We start from the raw sequence: 25708 nt of genomic DNA on the forward strand, positions 1-25708 counted from the left end.
GATAAACAGGATTAGTCATTCAGACGAGGAGAGGGGCAGCAGGGTCGGGTCTGTATCTATATTAATAACAAGTAGTGTAATAATCCACCGCAAGGTCTGCACCCCAGACCTGGAGATGCTGACCTTGTCACTACAACCATTTTAACACCAGTAGTATGTGGACATTCACACAAAGTAAGATTAAATTCTGCACATCCTCCACTCAGGTTTGAAGCCCACGGTGGTGATATCCTGCTACAACATTACAAACTGGGACTGAAAGGCACCAAGCATCAAATCCAGAGTCCCCCTGTGGTTGGAGGATGCAATACAACAACTACTACAGAGCTCATTAGCTTTCATGGACATTTTATAGGTGATCTGGATGAGAAAGTTACATCAAGTTATACATACCCCAACTGAAAAACAGAATGTGTTCCAAAGCCAGGACTGGACTTACCATAAAGCAATCAACCAACAAATCAAGAATGAAAACATCAATACCAAACTCAAATATAAGGGCAGACTAGACAAAGCTAGCACCAGTTGTTGGTGGCACTGAATGACAAGTCAGAGAATCAACAAAGTCATTGGGATTGCGCCACTGGGAACCATTGATGTCTACACCATAATTAATTGCAGTCCATCCAACTGTTGACCAGGGTTTTGTTCGGGTTGCGGGCAAATCCAATTTGTTTCTCAGATCAGATTTTAAGGACAGACTGTCCATACTTTCATTTGCAAGTGATCACATCGGACATCACCAACCTCTCTGCATGGGTTGCCGTGGTTACAACATAGGTGTAGCAACTCTGGTGACGCGGCTTTCCGTTGTGGAAGCATCAGAAATGGAGGTTCATCATCCCGCCCTCCAAACAATCTCGCTGTCAAGTTGTCCTCCACCAAAAAACCTACCCTCTGACAGCACTCTGCTAGCAGCAGCGTGGATTCTGCTCACGCCGTCACTCTGGATTTGACGCTATCGTTCGGTGTTTTGAAATTTATACCTTTAGAATATATTTGTAATAATCCCAAAATTACTTTTCAACCCATGTTGTGTAGCAACCCCCACAATGTGTTTGTTACAATACTAAATTCTCGGTTCTCTGTGTTCATCTTCGCACTGAAGATCTGATTACAGAGCAGCTCTGAACTTTGGAATGAACAAACGATGGTTCACTTACCATCTAATATATCCTAGACATCTGTGATTGCTCATGAGGTTTTGGCTCATCAATGTATGGAGACAGTCTTATGAGGACAGTGTGTTTACCAACAGTGTGTAGTAGGATTAAGTGTATACAGTACATTCAAACACATACACAATTATTGTTGGTCCTGGTCCTGTGCAGTTTTAATGTGGAACAGAACAGACGTCTTCTGAGCTCATATAAACATTTGTACGTTTGTACAGACAACACACACATAAAACCACAGTTATAGAAAGACAGCGTATTCGTTTCTATTTACATCAAATCAAATAAATAGGAGGTACAGGACAGGAATGAGCCTGACTGTTAACAGTGGTTGACTGTGAGGATGAGTGGTTACAGAAAAGTCACAGGTCTTCTAATCTGCCGATGTGCCATTGAGCACGGGACTAAAATGAATCGACTCGCTAACTTGTTATAAGTTGCTCTAGGAAACACTCACATATGATTAGTGTGTATGGAGAACACAGTCTGGCTTATTAGGAAATCAATAAATGAACAAAGTCAATAAATTGTCCAAATAAATTTGCATAACATGGTAAATACTTAACATAAATTAGACAAACTAAAATACACAAAAGCTGACATAAACCCATTCACGTAAAAATAAGATCATTAATAATAATTTGTATACTGAGGATAAAATTGTTTGGGTCATTACTTTATTTGCATGTTGAAGGACATAAAACAGGCCATGCTCATTAAGGAAATTATTTTTACTAATGAACAAAATAATCCTGAGAGAAATGATCCAGGTAACTTACTATTATTTAGTGGTTTTTTTGAGCATTTTCAAAAATCGTCCACTCATTTACTGTTTTCCTAGTAAAGCAGGTCCTCCATACACTTATCTGAACAGCTGCAGGCTAGATGTTGCATGTGAGACGCTGGACACTGTTGTCACTCGGACATTTGATGTCTTTACACATAAGGTTACCAAATATTTTCATTAAACCAGAGGAAAATCAGGCAACGTTTAGACTTAAGACATAGTTTTCTTAAGTGAAAGAGCTGAGGATTAAAGGAACAGTCCAACATTTTGGGAACTTAATCTTTGTTAGATAACAAGCTAGTGAGCCATTCCTTCCAACTGTCAGCAGTTTAGTTGACTGTACAGTTAGGAAAGCGTACAGTCGTCGTCGTTTGGCTTTTCCCGTTATGGCACTCGACCGCGGATAACGTTCCGCATGCACAGATAGCGTCGGGGTGCCCTGGGAGATCAAAACCGCCAACCCAGGGATCAGCAGCCAACCTGCTCTACCACCTCAGCCACGGCCCCCTCATACGAGAGTCTACGGTGCTCGGTGCTAAAACCACGATGGGTCTCATCCAAAAATGATTTGCCTTTTTACATTCTATTTCTACACCTGTTAAATAAAAACAGCATGTAAATCAAACAGACCTGGAGCTTTTGGAAGGTGGATTTTTCTCTCTTTTACAGGAGCTACGCTAACAGCTTCCTCTTGCTTCCAGACTTTGTGCTGTGCTAGATTTAACATGTCCTGGACCTACCTGGAAACACAGAGACGAAACTGATATCTATCTAAAAACCTGACTCTGGAGAAGGCAGAGAACAAGAGGGTTTATCAAAATGTCAGACTGTTCCTTTAACATAAAGATTACACCAGACGTTGTGCAACCACAAAATCTGTAAGGTGTTTTTAGATGTTTGACCCAACAAAGTGACGTCCGCAGTGGTAAAGTTTAGTGGTTAGTCCTTGCAGCAGGAATCTACACATACGACCTTTAAACAGTGCAGCATTCAAGTCTCTGTCGTAACCGTAACATATGAAGCTCTTACAACTGCAGAGACGACTGACCCAGAATCGACCCTTAGTGTAGTGACAATTCCCTAAATCTGTGTTTTCACTGAGAGCGAGTGAAGAGAAAAACACACAAACTGATAGAACTGAAACTGTGCAACACATAACATCTGGTACAAAAGGTGCTTTAACAAATATTCTGACTGCAGATCATTTGTACTTTAGGACTGTATAAAGATATTTACACGTTTCTAGATATTTATCTACAAAATGCCAGAGGACAATGAGAAAAACTCTTGTAATCTTGAGAAAACTGGTTTTGGATTTTTACATAATAAGTCAATCATAAGAGATATTTTGTCTTCTAAACATTTGTTTTCTTGAAATCACAATAATTGTACACACACACACACACATATATATGTATATATATGTGTGTGTGTGTGTGTGTATATGAATGTATGTGTGTAATATATATATATATATATATATAATATATTATATATATATATATATATATAATATATATTATATATAAATATATATATATTATATATATATATATAACAATGACAAATTTGGTGGTTTTATTATATAATGATCTTGACACCTCAAGGTGACAGGTTTTCCTCATACGTTTGCCAATTCATAATAACTAAGAATAATCACAAATCTTTCATAATTGAAAACTGAAAAAAAAAAAAAAAACTCAAATTGTTGTAACCTGCTGTTAATAGTTGTCTGTTTTGAAATTCATATTGTTTTGCTGGGAAACTGCTGATAGGCTGATCATCTGTTCACTACTTTAAGAGTTAAACATGAACTTTTTAACTCATGATCAATTTAACAACCCAGTTTTTGCACTTTATGTATAAATCTTTGGGTTCATTAATTCAGAGTTTTGATACAACGTCTAACGGTTTAATTAAAAACTTTTATCATTCTGTTTCTTCAGCTCAGGCTCTGGAACTTTTCTCTCAGATTTTTTACAATGCTCTGTTGACCGGCCTCTGTCTTCTGTCCGGAGTTTGAGCTCGTTTTCTGGGACTCATCGTCGCGATTGGTAGAGGCCGCTGCCGTCTTGTTGAGCTCTTGAGGCCTCGCCAGCTCCATTTTAGCTTTCGCTTCCTCCCTCTGTTTGTATTCGTCGGAGTCCTGATAAGCCCGGCAGCGGTCAATGACGGCCATGATGGAGATCTTCTCCCTGCTGGTTGGCGAACGGATCTGAACGTAGTTGTCGTCTTCTTCTTTGGATTCTTCTGCGGTTTCGGCAGGCTCTGAGTCAGGCTCTGGAAGTTTTTCTATGACAATTACCTTGTGTTCAGGGTCACTGGGTAGCGATGCCTCAGCTGCGACAAAGCAACCATCGTAGTTGCTGTTAGCAACCTGGTCCTGGAGCACCTGCAGCTCAGTCATTTGTGCTCCACTCAGCCGAGGGTCCAGAGAATTGGCTCGGTGAAGCCGTTTGCCACGTTCCTCTCGGCTGGTGTTCCGGCTGCTATCAGGCTTGTACGAAGGATCCTCGCCAGAAGCTCCATCAGCGAGGAGGTGGCTGGAGGAGCAGCTGGAGTGCCTCCTCTGACCTCCATCAAACATCTGCTCCGGGATTGAGCGACTCCGACTGACAGGGCTCTTCTTGGAGCGGCCGTGGTCCGAGTATTTGGAGCAGAGTTCTCGGACGTCGGGCCAGTTGAAGCCCTCGATGGGAGGAGGACTGAGGGGACTGCGGGAGTGAGCCCGACTAGGGGAGACCACCCCTGAGCTGTCCACCGAGCTGCAGGCGAGGATGGGGGTGAGCGTTTGGATCTGGTCTATGGGGCTCAGCGGTAGAGAGGATGCCTTATTATGAGAAACCAGCATCAGATTCACGTTGGGTTTACCTGCAGAAAATATAACCGATTAGAAATTTAATGTAATCTTTCTAGTTTTTAAAAAATGTTCATTACAACGTGTTTTACCATCTCACGGCTTGTGTTTTTTGACCCATCCGTGTTCATTCGTAAACATCGTCACAACTGATAGAAATGACGTACAAAACTACCACAAAGAGACCAGACTTGGAATAAACCAGAATTATTCTCAAGGTATGATCAAGTGTTTGAATGATTTGGCCACTGTCCACTTCCTTTTTTTCTATTTCCAGCTCTCACTCCCTTTTTTTGAAGAGAATTGCAAATCAAAAAACACCCCCTGATTCAAATCCCCAAATCTGGTATAGCCTTAAATGGCTAATCCCCAAATCCGCGTAAAAAAACGTATCTTTAACTACTTAAATACTGCTCATTTGCATATTTACTCATCAGCATTTAAGTAGTTGTACCTCTGTTTAATATGTTCAGTGTTCAGACATTCTGGGTGTCAGGAACTGAGGTGAAGACACGTCCCATGAAGTTTGAAATGTTTTTAACAAGTAAAGCAAAACGCTGCTTTGTATTCAGTCTGCAGGCATCTAGAGAAGGACAACAGTAATCTCTGCTCTGTCAGCGACCCTGACTGGTTGTAGATGGAGTAGAGGAGGTAAACACAGAAATCTTAAAGTAAACAGGACGTCACAGTACCTGAAGTCTCCTTCTCCTCCACCACACAGGGTAAGCTCTTCTTACTGATCAGGACACCCTGACTTCGCTGTCGGACCACTGGTTTGGTCGTTTTGATTCTCTGGCTGTACTGACGAGCCAGATGGAGGACTTTGTTCTTGGTTTTGTCTACATCGTCCAGCTGGTTTGAATCCTTGCTGGGCTTTTCCCCCTCTGCCTCCGCCTTCAGCTGGGTGACCCGAGGAAACGGAGCCCTGAGGATGGCGGCCTCTTCTCCAAACATCTTTGGGGTGTCCTTCAGACTTTCTGTCCGATTCACCCTGGAGCCTTTGGGCTTGAGGGGTGAAGGACTCGTGGATTCCTCTGTGATGGTGCTGAGGTCAGATGCTTCACTGTCTCGGTCACAGCTCTTGTCCGGGGTCTTTGTCAAGCCCGAAAGGCCGACACTGGTCACTCTGGAGTTTCTTGGAGCTTCTCTGGATTGTTCACACCCTCTGTCTTCACTTTGGGATCTACTGATCTCGCGCTCCATCTCCTGCCAGATCTTGATCATTTCAGATGAAGGTCTGAACTCTTCATCCAGATTATCCTGCAGGCTCTGAGATCTGGACCTGAGGCTTTCTCCTGAATCTTCTGGATCTGTGCCTCTCTGATCGGACTTCAGAGAGTACAAAGAGTCACTGGAGACCACACGATCACGGGTATCTGTGGGTAAAGCTGAGTGTGTCTCCACTGAGGAAGGGTCAAGACTGGCGGATGCCATCGAAGTGGAGGGATTTATCTGGACAGTTTTATCCTTTGGGATGCTGTTGAACCTGCTGACGGAGCTCCTGACCAACCCGGTCGGGATGTACGTCAGGCTCTCTCTGCGCTGGAGGCTGAAGGTGGCGTCCCGGCTCTCAGCGTCCTCGTAGTAAGTCTTGATTTTGCCGATGAGCAGCTGGTCCTGCTTGGACAGGGTGGAGTCCCGTCTCCGCCGAATACCTCTGTCGGTGTCAAAGAGGCTGTCATCCCGAGGAGATAGCAGGGTCAAATCTGTCGTGCCAAAGGTTTCTGCAGGATCAGAACAGATGCTGTTGAGCCATAACGGTCGGTCTGCGGGTTCGGCGCTGAGGCTGAGGCTGCTGCCGGTTCTGCTGGGTAATCGCGGTGAAGCACAGCCAAGGGAACGGGCGTCATCCTGGGCCGGACCGCCTCGTTTGACGCTGTTGTTGAAGTGCTGGGCAATGGCGCTGGCCTTGTCCAGGACAGAAGAGGGAAGGATGCTGCTGGCTTCATCCTCCTTGTCTGCTGCCTCCTTGTCATCCTCCTCATCCTCAGATGACTCCCCACTGCTCAAGGTTTTTAAATCTGAATCAGGCGTGGCAGACGCCGCTTCCTCTGTGGTCTCTGGGTGTCCTTCTTGTTTCAGTTCTTCTGACTTTTGAGCAGACACTGAGATCACGGGAGGGTCCAGATCAGAGGAGGGTTTTGGTTCGGCGGTTTCTTTCGATTCAGACTCTGGTGCCTTCTCCTGCGGCATCTTGTCTGTGGAGGGCTAGAAGAGGAAGAAAATCCAAACTGAAAAATATTCTCTGAACCATTTAAACATCATGGCTCCAATAAATGAGGTGAGTTCATGAATGAGTCGAGTATCTGTGGTTAGTTTAGGGAAGATAACATTAGAAGAAAGTGTTGGTAAATTTTAGAAGTTTTTTCTGTGCTCACAAAGTAATCGTTATTTTTTGGCAGCATAAAGAAAGCATAAGTGGACAAGGACTGGTGGATCCGATGAAAACTCTAATATCAGACATGAGGAAGGAGTCAAACCTGCGAGTCCTCCACTGTTTACCTGTTCAGATTTTTGTTTAGTTCCCGCTGGCTCTTCAGGAAGTCGTCCATTTTCTTTGTTAGAGCCAGATGAGGAAACACTGCCTCCCTCTGCATCCTTCAACAAAAACAGAACAAGACGTCGAATGAAACTTTAATACCAGCAGATAAAAAGAAGGTTTTGAGTTGAAACATTTTTTTATCATCAAGTAAAGGCCACAAATCACAACCTATGATGGCATTAGTGTTGCTCTTTTTTAAAGGGTCAGTTCACCCAGACCTCAAAAAGTCATTTTTCCTACAGAATCGATGTCTTGTTTGTTCTGGATAAATCACAGAAATTAAACAGGACACTGCTGAGTTTTTCAAATATGAGGTTTGGATGCTTTGAGCTTCAAAAACTAAATTCCTTTCACCTTCATTGTGTTGAGAGAAGAAACACCAGAGACAGAAATCTCCAAACCTCCGCTCATAAGACTTTCTTCATGGTTAGATAACTCAGGGAAAAGCGGGAAAATGTTTCTCTGCTGAGTGAATTCACCCTTTATTACAGACACAGTGAACAACAATAACTGCTCCGATTATGCACAACAGTGAAGCGATAAATCCGGTGCAGTAGCTTTGCAGATTTCATTTACAGCTTCACATCACACAAACTAAATTATGGGTCAGTCTCTGAAACCAAACATGCAAATAAAAGAAGCAACAAAACACTGAGAGGCAGCAGCAAACCTCGGCTTCAACACAACCTGCAGACACTCGGTTATGTTTTGTGTTCAGCCTCACAGTAGTAAAGTTGGATGAAACCAAATGCTCCAAAAGCTGCAGGTCAGATGTTCAGAGAAGCTCCAATAAAAGCAAAACGTACATGAAGGGGGGTGAAAAGTCCGTTACTAAAGGTACATTTGAATTTGTCAGATGTTTCAAACGGATCAGTTTCATCTCTACAGTTCAAAGTCCAGGACAGATTTAGCTTAGCTTAGCATAAAGACTGGAAGCAGGAGGAAAACGTTAGCTTCGCTCCATTAAAAGAGAAAAACTCCACCTTCCAACGGCTCCACGTCAGTCTGATTTACATGTTGGATGTTGTTTATTCAGGTGTAGAGACAGAAATGTAACAAGGAGACAAAGCACTTCACGCAAGAGCCACTGACCAAACAACCGATTTAAGGAAACTTGTCCCGCTGCCAGTTTTCCCATATTTGGCTTTTCTCCTCCAGACCTATTGGATGAGTCAGAAACCGTCGGACTTCATCTGAGCTAAAACATGCCATTGAACTCCATTGAAATAGAAAAAACCTCATGCCAAATGAATATTCTGTTCACCGTATCATCATGTATAGTGATTCTACTTTAGCAGTAGTCTACCAGCAGCTGCCTCAGGGTCTTCCTACAGGTTTCTGTCCAGGTAAACGGTCTCTGTCATAACACCTGACATCTTTCTTAGCTGGGCTAAACGCATGCTGGGCTCCATCGTGGACACAGAGATGAAACGGATTCATCTGAAACATCTGACGCCGGAGGAGATGGAGAACAGGAGGGTTTGTCAAAATGCTGAACGGAAGTTTAACCCTTGAATTCTCACAATGGAGTTTGACACCTTTTCTATGTGAAGGTTTGACTTCTGTCTCTGTTACTGCACATGTCTGACCGTAAACAGTCGGTGTCCGTCACCCTGATGTAGTCTAGCATGTTGACCCCAAACATGCAGCTCAGCTGGTGTTAGTTCCACACATGAAGCTCAGGCAGCAGGTAACTGAGAGCTCCAGAGCAGGAGGTTGTAAGTTATCGGCGAGCGGAGCGGGGAGCGCTGTTATCCGTGATTTTAGCGTGTTACGGAGCCGGTGTAGGACGGGCGGAGGGCCAAGCGGAGGACGCAGGTGATGAAGACCAGGCCGGCAGCAGAAAGCCTCACCGTCACCGTGGTGTACAGAAAGGCCTGGACCCTGTAGTGCCAGCAGGAGATGGCAGCCAGCACGGAGCTGGCGAAGTCGTCTACCTGGTCGTCCTCCAGCAGGATCTCGTCCGGCTCGCTGTCCTCCGTCTGATGAGAGCGCTGTGGAGACAATCTGCCCGCCTCCTCCTCCTCCTCCTCTTCCTCGCTGCAGATCAGCCGCTCCAGTGAGTCCTTCCTGCTGCCGAGCCCCTCCCCCCCCTCCTCCGCGGGCCGGTCGGCCTCGAACTCGCCCAGACTGGATCCCAGCGTGCTGCGGCTGACGGCGGGCTGCAGGGAGCATCTCTCCCCGGGTAACACCCCCTCACTGTCTGAGTGCTGCAGGACGTCACACACCTCCTGATTTTCTTTCCTGTAAAGTGTGTGGTGTTTTCTAGGACTAATGAAGAACTGATTTAACGGCAGTGTTGGATCAAAGGAGCCATCTGCCCCCCAGACCCCCCCAGGGGTCAAAAAATGTCCCAAAGCAGCGTTTACTCCAGATTAATCAGTTATATGTCGTTTATGAAACTGTAGCATTAAAGTAGAACATGAAGAAAGACTGGTCCTTCATTACCTGATGCTGTGGCTTTTATTTTTCAATGTCATTACCTTAAATAACCTGAATTATTGTTTTATATTGTGCTTATATAGGCTAAATGTACGTGTGTAAACTTTATCTATAAGGAACATAAAGTTGAGTTTTATCAGTTTGTTTCCAAGGCACTGTCACACAGAGCCCGTGGTAGAGGAGTGTACAGTGAGGGTCCACAGTAGCCCTGTGGTCTCTCGGGGGCTCGGAAACCCCTCTGGACCTGGTCTGTGGCCGATTTTGTCTCGTTTTGAATAAGTGCTAAGCTCCTTTTGGACCACTAGAGGGCACTGTCTGCCTTCACCACAGACAGGCGCCTGCGTCCACCCCTCCCTCCTCCACAGCAGTAATGAGACACACAGTCCACGTTAAAGCACAGCGTTTGTTTCTTACCTTTAAGATGGCTGCGGGTCCGACGGGAGAATCAGCAGCAGAAGAAGAGGAGCGCACACGATGATTGGTTAAACACAGACAGCAACGATATTCAGTTAATTATGAATATTTAAAATGTATCTGTGAGAAACATCAAAAGTGACATAAACAGACTTCAGCCTTTGACCTCTGGATCTCACCAGCAGATCATACGGGACACAGGCCAATCAATTAATAGCTTAATACTTGTATTCTGGGCTGCTGTTGGATTTGGGGAACTCTGACACGTGGTTTGTTTGTCATGTTTTACAGAATAACATAGCAAACCACTTTTCATACTGCGGTACGTTCGAGGCTCCGGCATGTGAGCCAGACTGATACGGAAATCAGTGTTTGAGAATTTAAAAAAAAAAAAAATGAAATCAGATAACCAATAATGTGACGGCTTAAACATGTTTTTAAAGAACAGTGACTCAGATCTGTTGTGTTTGGGACATTTTCTGGTGTAAAAATCATTGTGAGAGTCTGTCACTGGTGGACAGACCACACACACACACACACACACTGAGCCCCAGAGACCTGCTGGGGATCATATCATCCAGGTAATTTATCAGTCGGGACCTAATGCTAACATGGAACACGTGACTAGAATAATGTGACGCGTGTTTACTGTTCAGCAGACGACTGTCAAATGTCTGCGTCCTGAACGCACCGAAGGGTTCCTGCTCTGAGCTGATGAGGACGACGTTAACGTAACACTGACAAATAACAATGAGATAATAGTCAAAATCTGCCTAAACACCGGCCGTGATGGGTCTGTGTCTCTCGCAGAAATGAAATGAATGAAATCGATCTCAAACCTGACGGAGTTTTGGAAAATAACGAGCAGGCTGGGGAAGTAGAGGATTTACAGCAACTAGATCAAAAACAGCTCAAAGTGGACTGAATGAAAGGACAGGAAATCTAAAATCAGAGGTCAAATGTCTCAGCTGCCTCAGTAACAATCTCCCTGCAATTTCACAGATTTTTACCTTTGCTGCTCTTCAGGATTTGTCTGGTCGGCTCTGAAGAAGAAGGAAAAAAGTTAAATATGAATGTTAACAGAAAACACTGGCCGAAGAAACCAGAGGATGTGTGTTTACCAGACTGCCGTCGTCCCTGCCGACCGTCCCGGTGAAACTCCTCAGCCTGGGAGGACAGACCTTTCTTCAGACGCTCAGGACTGTAACGATACCTGGGAGCATCTACAGGGGAAAACAGAATCATCAGCGTGAAGTGACCGGGCGGCGCTGACGCAGACACTTGAATCAAATCAGATTCAGGCCAAAAGCTTTCTGACAGCTTCATTAATGTCCAGCTTCACGGTGAAGTTTACTGACTGCAGCTGCTCAGTCACTTCATGGGCCAGAAGCTCAAAAATATATTCTAATACCCAGATGACCACAGACGTCGTTGTTGTACATTACTGACGCTTTTAGTTCTGATTGTGAGAAATAAACACAATAACCGTTTTAAGGAATTTAACTGTTTACCCTGTTTTTGTAGTTTTTAAATCACATTTTCCAAACGTTGAACAATTTTTTTACTAAAACCTTCAGAAGCAGAAAATCTTTTACCGTGTCGAAGAACAACATTTACTCACATAATGGATCCATTTCTAAGATGGCCTCTCTCGCCTGAAACAAACAAGACAACATTAACCATTTCCAGCTGGAACACAGGTGTTTAGAGAGGTTGCACTGGTCGTACTGGTGTGTGTGCTGGTGTTAATGATATGCACGCTGGTGTTACTGGTTCCTGACCTTCTGTGGGATGATGGCGTGGTGGTTTTCCAGAATGAGGCGTTTGATGTGATGAGCCCACAGCTTCTTCTCCTCCACCGTCTTCGCCTGAAAACAAAAACACAACGAAGGCTGAAGAGAACAGAAGACTGAATCTGTTTAGGATGTTATAAATTCAGGAGATTCAAGGTAAAATTAGCAAAATATATGTAAATATACTGCACTGAATCCCAAAACTACAAAATAACTAAATCAGTAAATTAGAAAAATGAATGAAAGAAAAAAAAGAAGGGAAAATTAAGATATAGAGCTGAGTCTTTGTGGAACATATTTTGCTCTTGTTACAGTTTATAGTGGAACTAAAGGAACTACTTTTTTCATGTTTTAAAAACAAAAGCCAAATGTGATTGGTTTACATTTTCTAGCTTGGTAAAATAGAATACGTCCTAAATCCAGACAGTGTTTACACATATTGTTTTTTACGTGTGTAGTCGTTTTAAAAATCAGTGGTTTCCCTTGTGGAACAAGCTGATCTGTGTTATTCGGTGAACTGCTGAAGAGTTCACACGTTTCTGTCCAGCTCCACAGTGGAAACGCGTTGACTGTATCTCAGACTGAAACACGAACATGTTGACAGAGCACACTGCAGAAAACAACATCTGAGCAGGTGTAGGAGGTCTCACCTGGACGGTCTGAGGCTGTTTGGGTTGTTTGTACTGAGTGACGCTGAAGCTCAGAGAGTCTCTGGCGCTTTCGATCAGCATCAGAGTGGAGCACTGAAACCAGAGAGGGAAACACAAACCAACATCACCCTGACACAAAAAACTAATTCCAGGATGAAACAAACAAAAACCTGCAGGTTTATGACTCTGAGACCGTCTGGTGTAGATGTCAGTAACACCGTTTGTTTGTTAGTTTGTTGTTTCTCACAGAGATGTGTGACTTGTAGACGTAGTGTTCTCCGCGGCGTTTGGTGAAGAGCAGCATGCGGTCGAACAGGAAGAGCGTTCTCTCGTTTTTGGCCCGATGAACCTTGAAGGTTCCCTCCAGAACCAGTTCTCCATACGTGGTGAGGTCAGGACCTTTCCAGTTCAGCAGCAAAGACTGAACCTCCTGAAGAAAACACAGAAAACAAACATTCAGACACAAATGCCTTCATACGGTTTTTATCTACGGTTTGTTCTATGGACATTTATTTCCTTTTTCCTACATTGTGATTGGCCAGATGTTATTCTAGCTCCATCAACAGAGAAACAAGCCACATTTCAACAACTTCCAGTCTGTTTGATTTACTTGTTGAATGTTGTTTATTGAAAAGGTGCATAGTATACATGAATTTTTCATTTTAAAAATCAGTGCAAAACCTCCATTGAAAATCTGTCATTTTAAGACATCGTTACTGAACCACTGAGTAAACATTGTGGTTGTTTAATGAAGTGTGTAAACCCTGAGGAGGTCTATTCAGGTTCTTTTGAAACTGTCATAGGTATGCAATGCCCTCAGTTTGGTGTGGCAGCCACAACCAGTGAAGAAATTAATGAGCATATTGAATTTACGTCTTAGTTGGTAAATTCTCATTGCTCCTCACTAGCCCATGTATCTTTTTAGATATAATTATATATAGTCATGTATTAATGTATTTATCATCAATTTCACGTGTAGTTTTCAAGCCTTTGATTGTTTTTATTTTGTGATTAACAATATAATTTCTTCTCTCATCTATTACTTTTATAACTGTTGATCCGGGTGGCGAGCTGCAGCATATAATCGTCCAATAATCGGGGATAAAAAAAAGGTTCTAACTGAATTTAATGAAATTGGACCTCTCTCTCTCTTTCATAGTAGCATTAAAAGACATATCATGTGCAAAACTATGGCAGTAAATCTCCTGTTTCTGTAGAAAGGGAATATTTACAGGAAAACGACAGAGAACCCAGCATTGAACCCTGTGGAACGCCACATGTGAAATAGTTAATTACATGTTGTATGTCGCTAGTTAACCAGCTAGTTAACAGTCCATCCTGTAGTTGGTTGGTTTGGTTAACAGACAGAGTTAAAACCTGGCAACCCAGAATACATTGTCATACACTATATTAAGGTGTGTTAGTTAATGCGGTTTTCTGTGTAGATTAAAGGGTAAAAACCCCTTGAACTGACCAATAACCATAAAGCACCTCTGGATTAGTACCTTTCATTTCACAACAAATTCAATACTATTTTAGGCCTAAAATAAATTATGTTTCAGTCATGGATGTTCATTAGGCATTAAACTCTCAACACAAAACATTATTCTACTGAAACCACAGGCTGCAACAACCAACCAAAAAAAGGAGGTAGTTATGCCAAACACCTGACACAATATCCCATCAATAACTGATCAAATATATACACAAACTGAGACGAGCAACACACCACAACATCAACAGAAACATACGCGTTTTATGTAAATCTGTTTATAAATCTACAATTAAACAGTGAGCGTATCTGTGTGTGTGTTAATTTGCGACATACCTGCAGTCTGACGGCGTGTTCATGTTTCCTCTTCATGTCGTTGATGTACCAGGCCACTCCTGTCATGGTGTAGATGGCCTCCTCCACCACCTCATAACCCTCCTCCTCCGGGTCAAAGTGCTTCACTATCTCCTAAACAAAAACATCATCATCAGCCACAACGAGCAAATCTAAGGTCAGATTTTTATGCAGACGATACAGTCCTGTATGCACAAGGCTCTTATCCATTCAAATGTAAAGATACACACTCGGCTCACTTCTTCTTCTTCTATAAAATATCATGCACAGGCGCTGGAACTTCAAAACTGATATGCAACAATGTGACAAATGCAGAAAATATCACGTAATGCATTCGCATGAAAAAATTAAAATAAAGAGCCACCTCTGATTCACGGGCATAGAGGTGGTCAACATGTTCAAAGGTGGAGGAAACGGAGACAGAAATGCTGTGGATTGACGTTTTAAAAGGAAAACAAGGAGTTAAGACCCACAGGTCGACAAAGAAACCGCTGTATTGACTGTGTCCTCTTATTTCTTTATGCTACTGCCGTGAGTTGTTTTCATGGACTTTTCCTGATCTCACTGGTTGTTTATTATGTCAGCTGGATCTTGTTGACTAATCGTGCCGAGAAAGAGCTCTAAAATATCCACGCATCAAATCACAATGCGCAGACTTTCCAGTGTTTCCCAGACTACAGCGTGACTTCAATGTTCTTCGCTCGTCAAGCAAACCTTGTTTCATTCTCAAGAACCCGTGACTCTTTCCTAAACCTTCCTGCCATCCACACTCATAATGGTACCGAGGTCGTTCGGTCTCGTAAGTATCAGTCTGACTTTTAAACCTCAGAGTCTGAAGGTAAAAATGTGATGTCGCACACTTTACTTCACCTCTGTACAATGATCACAGAGGTTCCATTGAACTTAATAGGTCTGGCCTTAAATGTTGCTGTTATACTATAAATACAGGTGTGATTGGGTCGTCAGGTGTGTTGGTTTCTTACCTGGAGCAGCAGATGGTATTTGAGGATCCTCTGAACAGGCTTGAGCAGGTATGAACCCAGAGGCAGCGATCGCTTCAACAACGCCTGACGCTCCCGAAAAAACTTGGCCAGGGATTTATTCCTCATGCACTCCGTTAGAGCTGCGACTGAACTGCAACAGGAGGGGGAAAAAAAAACAACAAAAAAAACAAAAAACAGGTGTGAACAGGTGTGAACAGGTAAAGAAACAGGTGTGAACAGGTGTGAACAGGTAAAGAAACAGGTGTGAACAGGTAAAAACAAACAGGTGTGAACAGGAAGGAACAGGTAAACAAGTAAGTACGCGACACGACGACATGAGGAACAGCGCGTGGACGTTCAGCAGATTGTCAGTACTTACTTTGGGTAGTTGGTGCAGTATTGTGTGTAGATGTCAAAGTACTCGCTCTGAAATGAGATAAAGTCATCACAAGCAGGAAATCAGTCTCGTGGACTGGGATTAAGAATCTGTGGAGCTTTACAATTCGGTTCTCGGTCATCCTTCGATTTTCTGATACATGGAGATAATTTCAGTGTGATGCTGAGATATTCCTTAAAAACTGGAAAAATTAGCTTTATTTCTAAAAATTTTAAATAAACCACGATGAGTCAACTCCATAATTTCATGATTTTTACATGCAGCAGTGAGTTAGTGATTATAGCTGGAACAGATATTTTAATGACACCAACTCCGGCCTGGAGTTTCATTTATAGAACATCATCACAATGTCAGTCACAAATTAAGATTCAGTTCAGTGACTCATCCAATTTTTCCCTTGGGATACTGATCTTAAAGTTTAATGTTTGGATCATGAAAAACGGTCGTTTGAATCATTTTATCGTAAGATAGTGAAACAATTAAATCCTCATCTGAAAACTAGAACTCTTTATTTCTCTGTCGGTCACGTCTCTTCACCTTCATGACGAAGCACCGGGCGACGGCGACGGGGTCGTTGTCACACAGGTCGAGAGCCTGAAGCAGCTCGCTGTGAAGAGGAAACACGTTACCATGACGACAACCACGACAACACGTCAACAAAACCTCGCATCTCTTCTTCTGGTGAGTTTATCTACCAAAATGATTAAAACAACAGGGATGAAAATGTTGAAATGAATTTATGAATATGTCAGTTTGCTCTGACATTCTACCTTGATTTGACAAAAACAGTTCACAGGTTGACAAAACAATCCCAGCCTCGCTTAGCTGCCATTCTGGAGCTTTTGGTCAAATCGCATGGTCTTCCTCAGCAAGTGGAGTAAAGTGCAAAACTTGAACTTTTAAAATTTAGTTTTAATGATAAATTACTGTGAAAAAAATATTTTTAGAAAATGAAAAAAATTAAACATCAACATTTCAATGGTAACTGGGCATCTGCTGATGAAGATCATGCGATATGACCAAAAGCTCCAGAACCCTGTGGTGGAACTGTTTAGACAGCTGCTGTTTCGTAAGGTCAAAAACAAACTTTGAATCTCAAAGACGACAGATTGTTAAACACATCAGAGCAGACACCGACTGATACCTGCTCAAGTCATCTCTGATCCAAATCTCTTATCAAAACAAGGAAGATCACCTCCATTAGCTCCGCTCAGCTCCGACTGTCTGTGGTTTCCTTTCCAGAGTTTTCACTCGAACCAAAGGAATAAATGGACGTAAAGAGGCTGAGGAGCATCTAACTGTAAATCTGAATATGCAATTTGAACTTTTCACCACCTCATTAAATTCCAGGACTAAATGGACTAAAACGGTTCAACAAACTCTGCAAACTCTTTTACTGATTAAACAGTTGAAATGTTTTAACTGTCTCTAGCAGTAGCTGTACTGAGGTCACCTGTCCAGCAGGTGGAGCCGTTCAGCGCTGTCAGGTCAGTTTGTTTCCTGTGTTGTTAAAGTTTTGAAACGGAGACGAAATGCAATTGATTCAGCATTTAATAATTAATCATCTTCACGCTGGAAATGGAACAGAAGTGAATGAAATCCCATGTGAAACATTTCAAGGTTGATTCTGATGCGTTAAATACAAGTGAAACTGTTCTGCACCTGAAACGGACACGGGAAGATTTTGTCTTCTACGTCCGAACCGTTTACTCGTGGTTAATAACGACAATCACAGGTTAGGGAGTGGGTTGAAATGGTCAACAATCGAAGCGTTTTCCGGCCGCGTCTCATTTCTCCTGTTATCAATCACTTCCTCTGCGTCTTCTGTCAGCGAGCGTCACGCCGAGTCCTGCGGGCTCCGGTGGGAAAATGTCATTTCAGCCTCTTCAATAACGGAGAACAATCAGAGTTTGTTGAATTGTTCTGTCGTGTTAGAGTGAAACTACGTCGAAGGAAACACCACACGGTGCAGTTAGACCCGCAGGCCCCCCGTCCACCCACCTTCCTGTGCGCGCGACCACGGCAAACCACAAACCACTCCGCACTCCACGCCGTGCAGCCGGGCGGTCCCGGTCTGAAAAACAAACTCACCCTCCGACGCCAACCCCGAGGAAACTGCACGGCGACGCGTCGGCGTCGGGTTCGAGGCGAACGAATCTTTCAAACAACAGACCGAGCTCGAGTGTCGTTTCTCTGACCTGTTGAACTCGTAGATGTCCTCGATGTTTCCGAACAGAGCGCACACCTGCTCCGGACGCATCGACAGGTCAGACCGATCGATGATGTGAGCCAGGTAGTCCTGTGGGGGGGGGGGGAGGAGGAGCGGGGGAGGAGAGGAGGAGGAGGGGGGTGGAGAGAGGAGGGGAGGTGGAGGAGAGAGGAGAGGAGGGGGGGTGGAGGAGAGAGGGTGGAGGAGGCGTGGAGAGGAGAGAAGGAGAGAGGAGGAGAGAGGAGAAGGAGGGGGGTGGAGAGGGGAGGAGGGGGAGGAGAGGAGGAGGAGAGAGGAGGGGGGGTGGAGGAGAGAGAAGGAGAGAGGAGAGAGGAGGAGAGGGAGGAGGAGGAGAGAGTAGGAGGAGAGGAGAAGGGGGGTTGGAGGAGAGAGGGTGGAGGAGGCGTAGAGAGGAGAGAAGGAGAGAGGAGGAGGAGGGGGGTGGAGAGAGGAGGGGAGGTGGAGGAGGGAGCGTGGAGGAGGCGTGGAGAGGAGAGAAGGAGAGAGGAGGAGGAGAGGAGAGAGGAGGAGGAGGGAGGAGGGGGTGGAGAGAGGAGGAGAGGGAGGAGGAGGAGGGGAGGAGAGGAGAGAGGAGGAGAGGACAGACAAGGAGAGTGGATGAGGACAGAGTAGGAGGAGAGGAGGAGGAGAGGAGGAGAGGAGGAGAGGAGGAGGGGGTGGAGGAGAGAGGAGGAGGAGGAGAGAGGAGGAGGAGGGGGGTGGAGGAGAGCGGAGGAGGAGGGGTGGAGAGAGGAGGAGAGAGGAGGAGGAGCGGGGGGGGGTGGAGGAGAGAGGAGGAGGAGGGTTTGGAGAGGAGAGAAGGAGACGACAGAGGAGAGAGGAGGAGGAGGGGGGAGGAGGAGGCGTGGAGAGGAGAGAAGGAGACGACAGAGGAGAGAGGAGGGGGGGAAGAGAAGGAGAGGACAGAGGAGAGAGATTTTACTGTGACCTGTTGAAGATTCTGCAGCTTTTTCATATTTCACACTTTTTTTTGCGACTGGTCTTTGAGGCGGAGCTGACGGTCGTCACAACCATTCACTCATTCATCCTGCATCAACCAATTGAAATACATTGGAAATGACAGAATAAAAGTCAAACGGTCATAAGAATTAATAACAGCTTGGAGCTGGATTGTCGATGAGCTCGACATCGTCGCGGCCAATCCGGGCAAATGAAATGTGCCGTTTACGCGGCCGTCTTTCCGTCCCTCTGTCTGCGGGACAGGGTTTTGGTTTCTTCTCTTTTCAGGTTCGGGTCTCCCCTCTGGGTCCAGGTTTATCCGTGATCCTCACTGTTACATAAGCAGCTAATCCAGAACGACTTAACCAGTTAATTATAGTCTGAGAGGACGGCTTCATTAGAGGAATCACCGCCAGGTTACGCTCACACGCACCACACACGCCGTCCTCTGTCCTCCGGTCTGAGCGTAGACCCGCCGTGGACCCGAATCCGATCCGAGGTCAGTCTTACACGTGTTGGGGGGCACAGGATGAGCACCGAGGGTCAGATAGTTAACTCATCACGTCTAATCCGAGCCCCCGCATGTAGAGTTGTTTCATTGTCTTAACGTTCACCTCGTCTCATTTTTTGGACATTTTTGTCGGTGGAACTGAGAGACACTGGCGAGGACGGTCGCAGGCCGTGGGTCTCTTTGGATACGACCCCTGGGGGGCACCGCACATGCAGCCGTGTCGAGGTTTAGCAGAGACTTTCACTTTGCAGGGTATTTGCTCCAGTTCGGGACGTTTAGCGACGGAGCTTCGCTTCTCTCCTCGCTGCGCTGGTCTGGAGTCAGCGTGTTGACGTTGTTGCGTTTACTTTCGCGTATAAATTTGTCCGCTACAAGAGGCTGTGGCTCCTTTCGTGACCTTCACAGACGCAGAGCGACACTGTCGATATGCAGCCGGTCGACCGCTTCGCCCCGGGTTTTGCCTCTCAGGCCGCAGGAGTTTTTGGGTAAAAAAAAAAAATCCTTTCATCTGTATTTTTATTTTACAGTTAATAATCTCCAAGTCAAAGACAAGACTGTGAAGCAAAGAGCTGTTGGTAGTGAAGATGCAAACATCGGCATCATAAAGGATCATTTGTGTCTCATGGAAACTAGAGATCAGACCATCGGTCGATTAATCGATCAACAGAAAATTAATCTAATGAACCATTTTGGTAATCGATGAATCGCCGCAGAGATTTTTTAAAGCAAAAATACCAAACACTCCCTGCTCCAGCTTCTTCCTTCCGATTATTTGCCGTTTTTCTTCAGCTGATAGCAGATCAGTCATTTTAGGCTTTTCCACTGCGTCTTGGACAGAACGAGCTGTTTTCGTGAGGACACTCGTCCTTCGCCGTCCTCTGACGTTTGTCGATAATGAAAACAATCGTTAGCTGCAGCCCCAACTGAAAATAAACAGGATTTTCAGTTACAGAGCAAAGCTCTTTTCCCCACTACCATTATTATAGAAAGCCTCATCATAACATCCTGATGTGTGATGAAGTGCAGGACGTAGACCGAGCCCGGATTTACTTTACTCATGTACACACACACACACACACACACACACACACACACACACACACACACACACACACACACACACACACACACACACACACACACACACACACACACACACACACACAGTGAACATCCCTGAAACCACGGTGGGGTAAAAGATCACTGGTCCTCACTGACCCACCTCTACGATCATGCGCAGGTCTCTGACGTACATCCTCTCGGTCTCGATGATCTCCATGACGACCCGGTCCAGGTAGGTCAGCTGAGGGTTCGGCGCCATGCTGCCGGTTATGAGCGGAGACGTCCGCTGCCGGCGGCTGGACGCCCGACTCGCCGGCGACTCTTTGCCGTTGGCGCCGGTGAGGCCGAGGCTCCGCCCCTTCCCGTCAGACTGCGGGCTTGGCCTCGACCCCTCGCTGTCGGCACCGCCCCCGCCGCCCTCGGCGGGGCTCAGGTCCAGGTCGATATCGGGGTCGGATGTTTGGGAGGACAGCGGCAGGGGGGCGAGGCTGTCGTCTCTGGAGGATCCAGATCCCGAGGACAGCGTGGAAACTAGGCTCGCCGGGCGGTGGTCTGACGGCAGGTCGGAGGAGTCGGAGGGCGCGGCCGACGGAGCGCGCTCATTACTGCCGATGGAGGCGGCGGACAGGCGGGGGGACTCTGAGGAGAGAGGGGGGGAGAGGGTTGACAGGTCTGTCCAGGATGACATCCTAATGACGTCACTGCTCACTGAAAACCGCACGACCAGGTCGGCGCTTTGCTCAGCGGCACATCGGCAGGACAGGCGCCCGGGCTCAGTCCCTGTTCCAGTACTCGGACGCAGCGGGTAATACCAGCCCTGATCCCGATCCTGATCCTGACCCTGATCAAGCGGAACAACTCCACACATCCCAAATTAAAATTTTTAACTTTGTCTTTAGAAAAACAAAAACATGCAGCGGAGAAAAGTTGTGGAATTCACGTACAGGTTTGGTTAGAAAACCCCTGAAGTGTGACCTAAACAAAGAGGCGGTTCCCTGAGTCTGACCTGGACTTCTGTAGGTTGACATTGATGAAATCCAATAACGTTAAACGGTGTTTGAACGAAAACAGCAGAAAAGACGTCTTTACAGGAAACCTGACACATTCAGAACTCTGCTACTGATCAGACAACTTATACACTGACACCTGAAGGACGAGCAACAGAAAAGTCGGGACAGGTTGTACATGAGTCCAGCTCTCAGCAGACCACTGAGCTTCTTCTGCTGTCAGGGCTGACTTTCACAGTAAAAGTTCAGTTAAGGAGGTATTACAACATGTTCATCTGCAGGTCCTTATCAAAAACAGACTCTAAGGAGTTTGTGTTCTGTTCCTGATGTCGACACAGTTTTTATCAGTGAGGAAAGAGGATGTGCTGTAACAGAGGTGTCAACACTGATAAAGGGCAGATACATTTATTATTTGTATTTTATCTCAGAGGATAAAACTCCCTGATCGCGATATAAATCCTGACAGATGACGTAATTCAAACAAACCGGCTGACGCATCTTCTTCCTCCTCCTCAGGTTCAGACAGCGAATCGTCGTCTCAAAACATCTGGAGTGTTTCCGGCTATTTTTTTTAATCTGACAAGAACACCTGGGGAATTTCTAACATCTGTTTCGTTAAGGATTTGTTTTGAGGATCAGAGTCAAACAGAACAGGCTGAGAAGCAACATTTAATGCAACGCCATTGCTGAATAACCAATATTTCAACAGAAACCTGATTTGTTTCACCTTGGGAAGTGACGTGTTGAAGCATCTGTTCGTTTTTTTACTCTCATCAGATCAAACGTCATAGTTTGGGGCGTCCTGGTGGCTCAGGGGTTACGATGTGTCCCGTACAGTTACACTGCCCATGTTTCTGTCTAAATCTACACTTCAAATAAAGGCAAAATGAGAAAATAATAATATTAAAAACAAACTTCATGATTACAGCGAAAATTTTTTCCAAGCAAAATTGCATTCAAAATGGACACGTTATACTAGGGCTTGGTGATACGGCCAAATAATAAAATAATATTTCTTCCAGCTTGGAAACTTGTGCAAACCATTAAGAAAAACAAAAGACCTGCACTACCTGTAAGGCTGTCAAGGTTCTGCATATTTAAAATACAGGTTATCCCACACAGCTCTGGACAGTCAGAACCAGATGGTCCGATTAATCGAAGCTCAGAGATCCAGTTTAAGAATCGGTTCCAGCAGAGACGGAGCAGAAGACTCTGAACACGGATTCACCTGCTCTGCTTGCGTTTCTGACGTCAGCCTGATGTCTGTCAGCTAACGTCAGTTTCCTGGCAGGTAGGGACGGACTGAAGGACAGCAGACAGCGGTAGAGTCTGGACGCTGATCAGTCGAGATGACACCTCCACAGAAACGGATCTCAGATCAGCGCGAGAGCAGAATCTTTATTCTGTCTCTCTCAGGTACGACTGTTAACTACCACTGGGTCACTGTGATACTGAAGGAAACTTAAAAACAAGAAAATTCTGAATGAAGTTCTGCAGCCTCTTTTTCCTCTGATTTCTAAGGGGATTTCTGGAGCTTTATTCTGGAGGGACATCAGAGCTCATGACGTCCCACTCAGACACCCCCCTGGGGAAACGTGCCTCAGATCAAAAACCACTGAGACACAGAAAGTGTAAACTGTGGAGAGCACAGACTGACTGCTGTGACTCGGCACGGCTAACGTAGCAGCTATCATCTACGTCACTCTATGACTGAAAATAACCTTACCAAACTGCAAAATGAAAAACTAAATAAACATAAAACGCGTCCATTCTTCCACCAAATCTTTAAGTTTCGTCCCAGCTCACCATTATCATTTTGAAACCCAAAACATAGAGTGTACCTGCAATTAAAAGGTAAATAAAAATGAACTGAATTATCCGTCATCGTTTGAGGGTCGCGGGGGAGGGGGGCTGGAGCCGAGAGGCGGGGTACACCTGGACAGGTCACCGGTCTGGCCCAGGGCCGACATATAGAGACAAACATCCAGTCAAGTTCACATTCGCCAGTTAACCTGCATGTGTTTGGACCGTGGGAGGGAGCTCTACACCGAAGCGGGGTTCAAACCCAGAACCTTCCTGCTGAGAGGCGACACCGCTGACCACTGCGCTGCCCTGAAATAACATTCAAATTAAAGAAGTGTGGGAAGTTTAGACCACGAGGCTTCAGGTCCAGAGCCCGGAGGAGGATAAATCTGGGCAGAAAGGTGACAGAACTACAGTAACTCATAAGCACAGCTGAGGAGCCCTGGAGCAAGGCACCAAAACCCCCGACTCAGACTGAAGAAACAAAAACTAATCTGACCTGTGTAAGTAAAGTTTTAACCAGCTGTGGACAGACATGTGAATCACCTTTAAGCAGCAGGTTTCTCTCAGACTTCAGTTTAATTCGGCTCTGATAACATGAAGCAGGTTGATCATTCCAATCAGATCATTAACTCTGATTGATTCGTGTCGACTGTTTGATCTGATACAGTCTGGTCTTTAGATTTGTGAGCATGCTCGGATTCATTCTCGTTGATTCATGCTTCCACACCACAGCCATTTTCAGCAGTTATGATGGGAAACTCCCTGGAAGACAGCAATTCGTAAAAATAACAGTGGACTTTGGCTGATATAAATCTTTTTAGATGTTTCACTGTTATTTACCAGAAAGTCTGATATGTATCATGTATCAAAACACGAGATTCCCAGTAGTAACTGAGTATTTATGAGAACAGTACGTGCATCTTAGAAAACTATTACAGTAACTTCCACACGACATGAAGTCAGCATAAAGGCCAGTTCTTGACTCAGTCTGCTAACAGCTAGCAGCAAGCAAGTTACACCTTGGTATAAACAGTGATAATCCAGATTAAAATGTATTAAAATGCAGAACGTAATTGTTCATTGAGTTTTTAGTCTGTTGTGTTTGAATTGTTGAATGTTTGTGTTAAAGAGTCGGTTCAGTTTCCCGCCTTCACTTCTTAAAATGGCTGCTGTGTGGTTTCGATCGGTGTTAGCAAACGTACCGGCTAACCACTCCTCTGAGGGTTTAGCTAAATATCTGAAGAGCAGAGACACTGACAGTCCACCTGAGACACAGAAAACACAACGAGCAAACATTTAACATGGAGTAAAAAAAGATAAAACAGTTTTAGCAAAGCTAAAGCAGCTGAGCAGCGCGGCTACAGAGAGGCAGCATTAATAAATTCGGTCGAAACATCTACAACTGTTAATTATCTTGTTTCCTGTTTTGGACATTCAGCTTTTCCGCCATCACTTCAGTTCACAACACAAAGACATTGGCTGCATGGTAAGATTAGCGCTAATTTCAGCATGTTAATATGCTAAACAGTAGGATGTTATGCTAACACACCAATGTTGCATTCACATCATATCGCAGTTGATGTGATTACCAGTTCAAGTCAACATCCAAGTCGTAAATTACAACTCGTGTTTTTCTGAAAGCTGCGATATTTCAGACTCAGCGCTAAAACAGAACAAACATGGACGCCTCAGATCAACCAACCACCGTCGTTTAATCTAATTAAACCATCGTCTAATGGATATGGTTTCATATAGTCAGTGTACATCGTCTTCAGTTCTCCGATGACGTGAACGCAGCACAACTGTTTGTATTTTTAGTTTTAAATTAACTTCAGCATATCTGCAAACTTAGCCAAAATGTTAAACAGCTATTTGTTAGCCTTTCCTGAAGAATGCCAGACAGCCAAAAACACATGCTGGTTAATAAACAGGCTGGTTTAAGATTAGTTTTGATAGACTTGTTTTTGTTACAACACGTGACGCATTATCAAAAACAAGCACTTAAAGTATTAGTGGTAAAAGTACTGGTTGTACTGTGACTGGTCTCTGATTCTCTCTGACGTGATCAGATCATTGATCCTGAGTCACGGAGGCTTCGGCAGCGTTTTACTGGTGGAGCTGCTTTTAGCTACGTCATAGACAGGGAGAGAGTTCAGTCCATTGGTTCCCAACCTGGGGGTCAGGCCCCTCCAGAGGGTCACCAGGTAAACCTGAGGGGTCGTCGGATGATTCATGGGAGAGGACAGAAGAAGAAACAGTTCCGATTC

General features: G+C 44.8%; 1 protein-coding gene across 5 annotated transcripts in view; it reads right to left on the minus strand.

Moving 5' to 3' along the window:
• Positions 1 to 3515: 3515 nt before the first annotated feature.
• Positions 3516 to 25708, minus strand: part of LOC120788616 (pleckstrin homology domain-containing family G member 3) — a 43134-nt gene continuing 20941 nt past the window's right edge. For 2 of the 5 annotated variants that reach the window (XM_040124515.1, XM_040124516.1), the window contains exons 3-19: positions 20789 to 21267; positions 18085 to 18185; positions 16424 to 16493; positions 15869 to 15915; positions 15490 to 15640; positions 14489 to 14620; positions 12908 to 13090; positions 12661 to 12753; positions 11999 to 12085; positions 11839 to 11872; positions 11339 to 11440; positions 11228 to 11260; positions 10218 to 10228; positions 9215 to 9571; positions 7322 to 7417; positions 5512 to 7027; positions 3516 to 4833 (exon numbers count right to left, since the gene is read on the minus strand). In XM_040124515.1, the coding sequence (XP_039980449.1) occupies positions 3905 to 4833; positions 5512 to 7027; positions 7322 to 7417; positions 9215 to 9571; positions 10218 to 10228; positions 11228 to 11260; positions 11339 to 11440; positions 11839 to 11872; positions 11999 to 12085; positions 12661 to 12753; positions 12908 to 13090; positions 14489 to 14620; positions 15490 to 15640; positions 15869 to 15915; positions 16424 to 16493; positions 18085 to 18185; positions 20789 to 21267 (4421 nt within the window). In that variant the 3' untranslated portion in view covers positions 3516 to 3904. Of the gene's footprint in view, positions 4834 to 5511; positions 7028 to 7321; positions 7418 to 9214; positions 9572 to 10217; positions 10229 to 11227; positions 11261 to 11338; positions 11441 to 11838; positions 11873 to 11998; positions 12086 to 12660; positions 12754 to 12907; positions 13091 to 14488; positions 14621 to 15489; positions 15641 to 15868; positions 15916 to 16423; positions 16494 to 17977; positions 18048 to 18084; positions 18186 to 20788; positions 21268 to 25708 lie in introns of those variants that run through there. The other 3 variants (XM_040124518.1, XM_040124520.1, XM_040124519.1) reach the window with 3 other exon arrangements.

This window comes from Xiphias gladius, chromosome 4 (assembly GCF_016859285.1).
Source record: "Xiphias gladius isolate SHS-SW01 ecotype Sanya breed wild chromosome 4, ASM1685928v1, whole genome shotgun sequence".
Lineage (NCBI taxonomy): Eukaryota > Metazoa > Chordata > Actinopteri > Istiophoriformes > Xiphiidae > Xiphias > Xiphias gladius.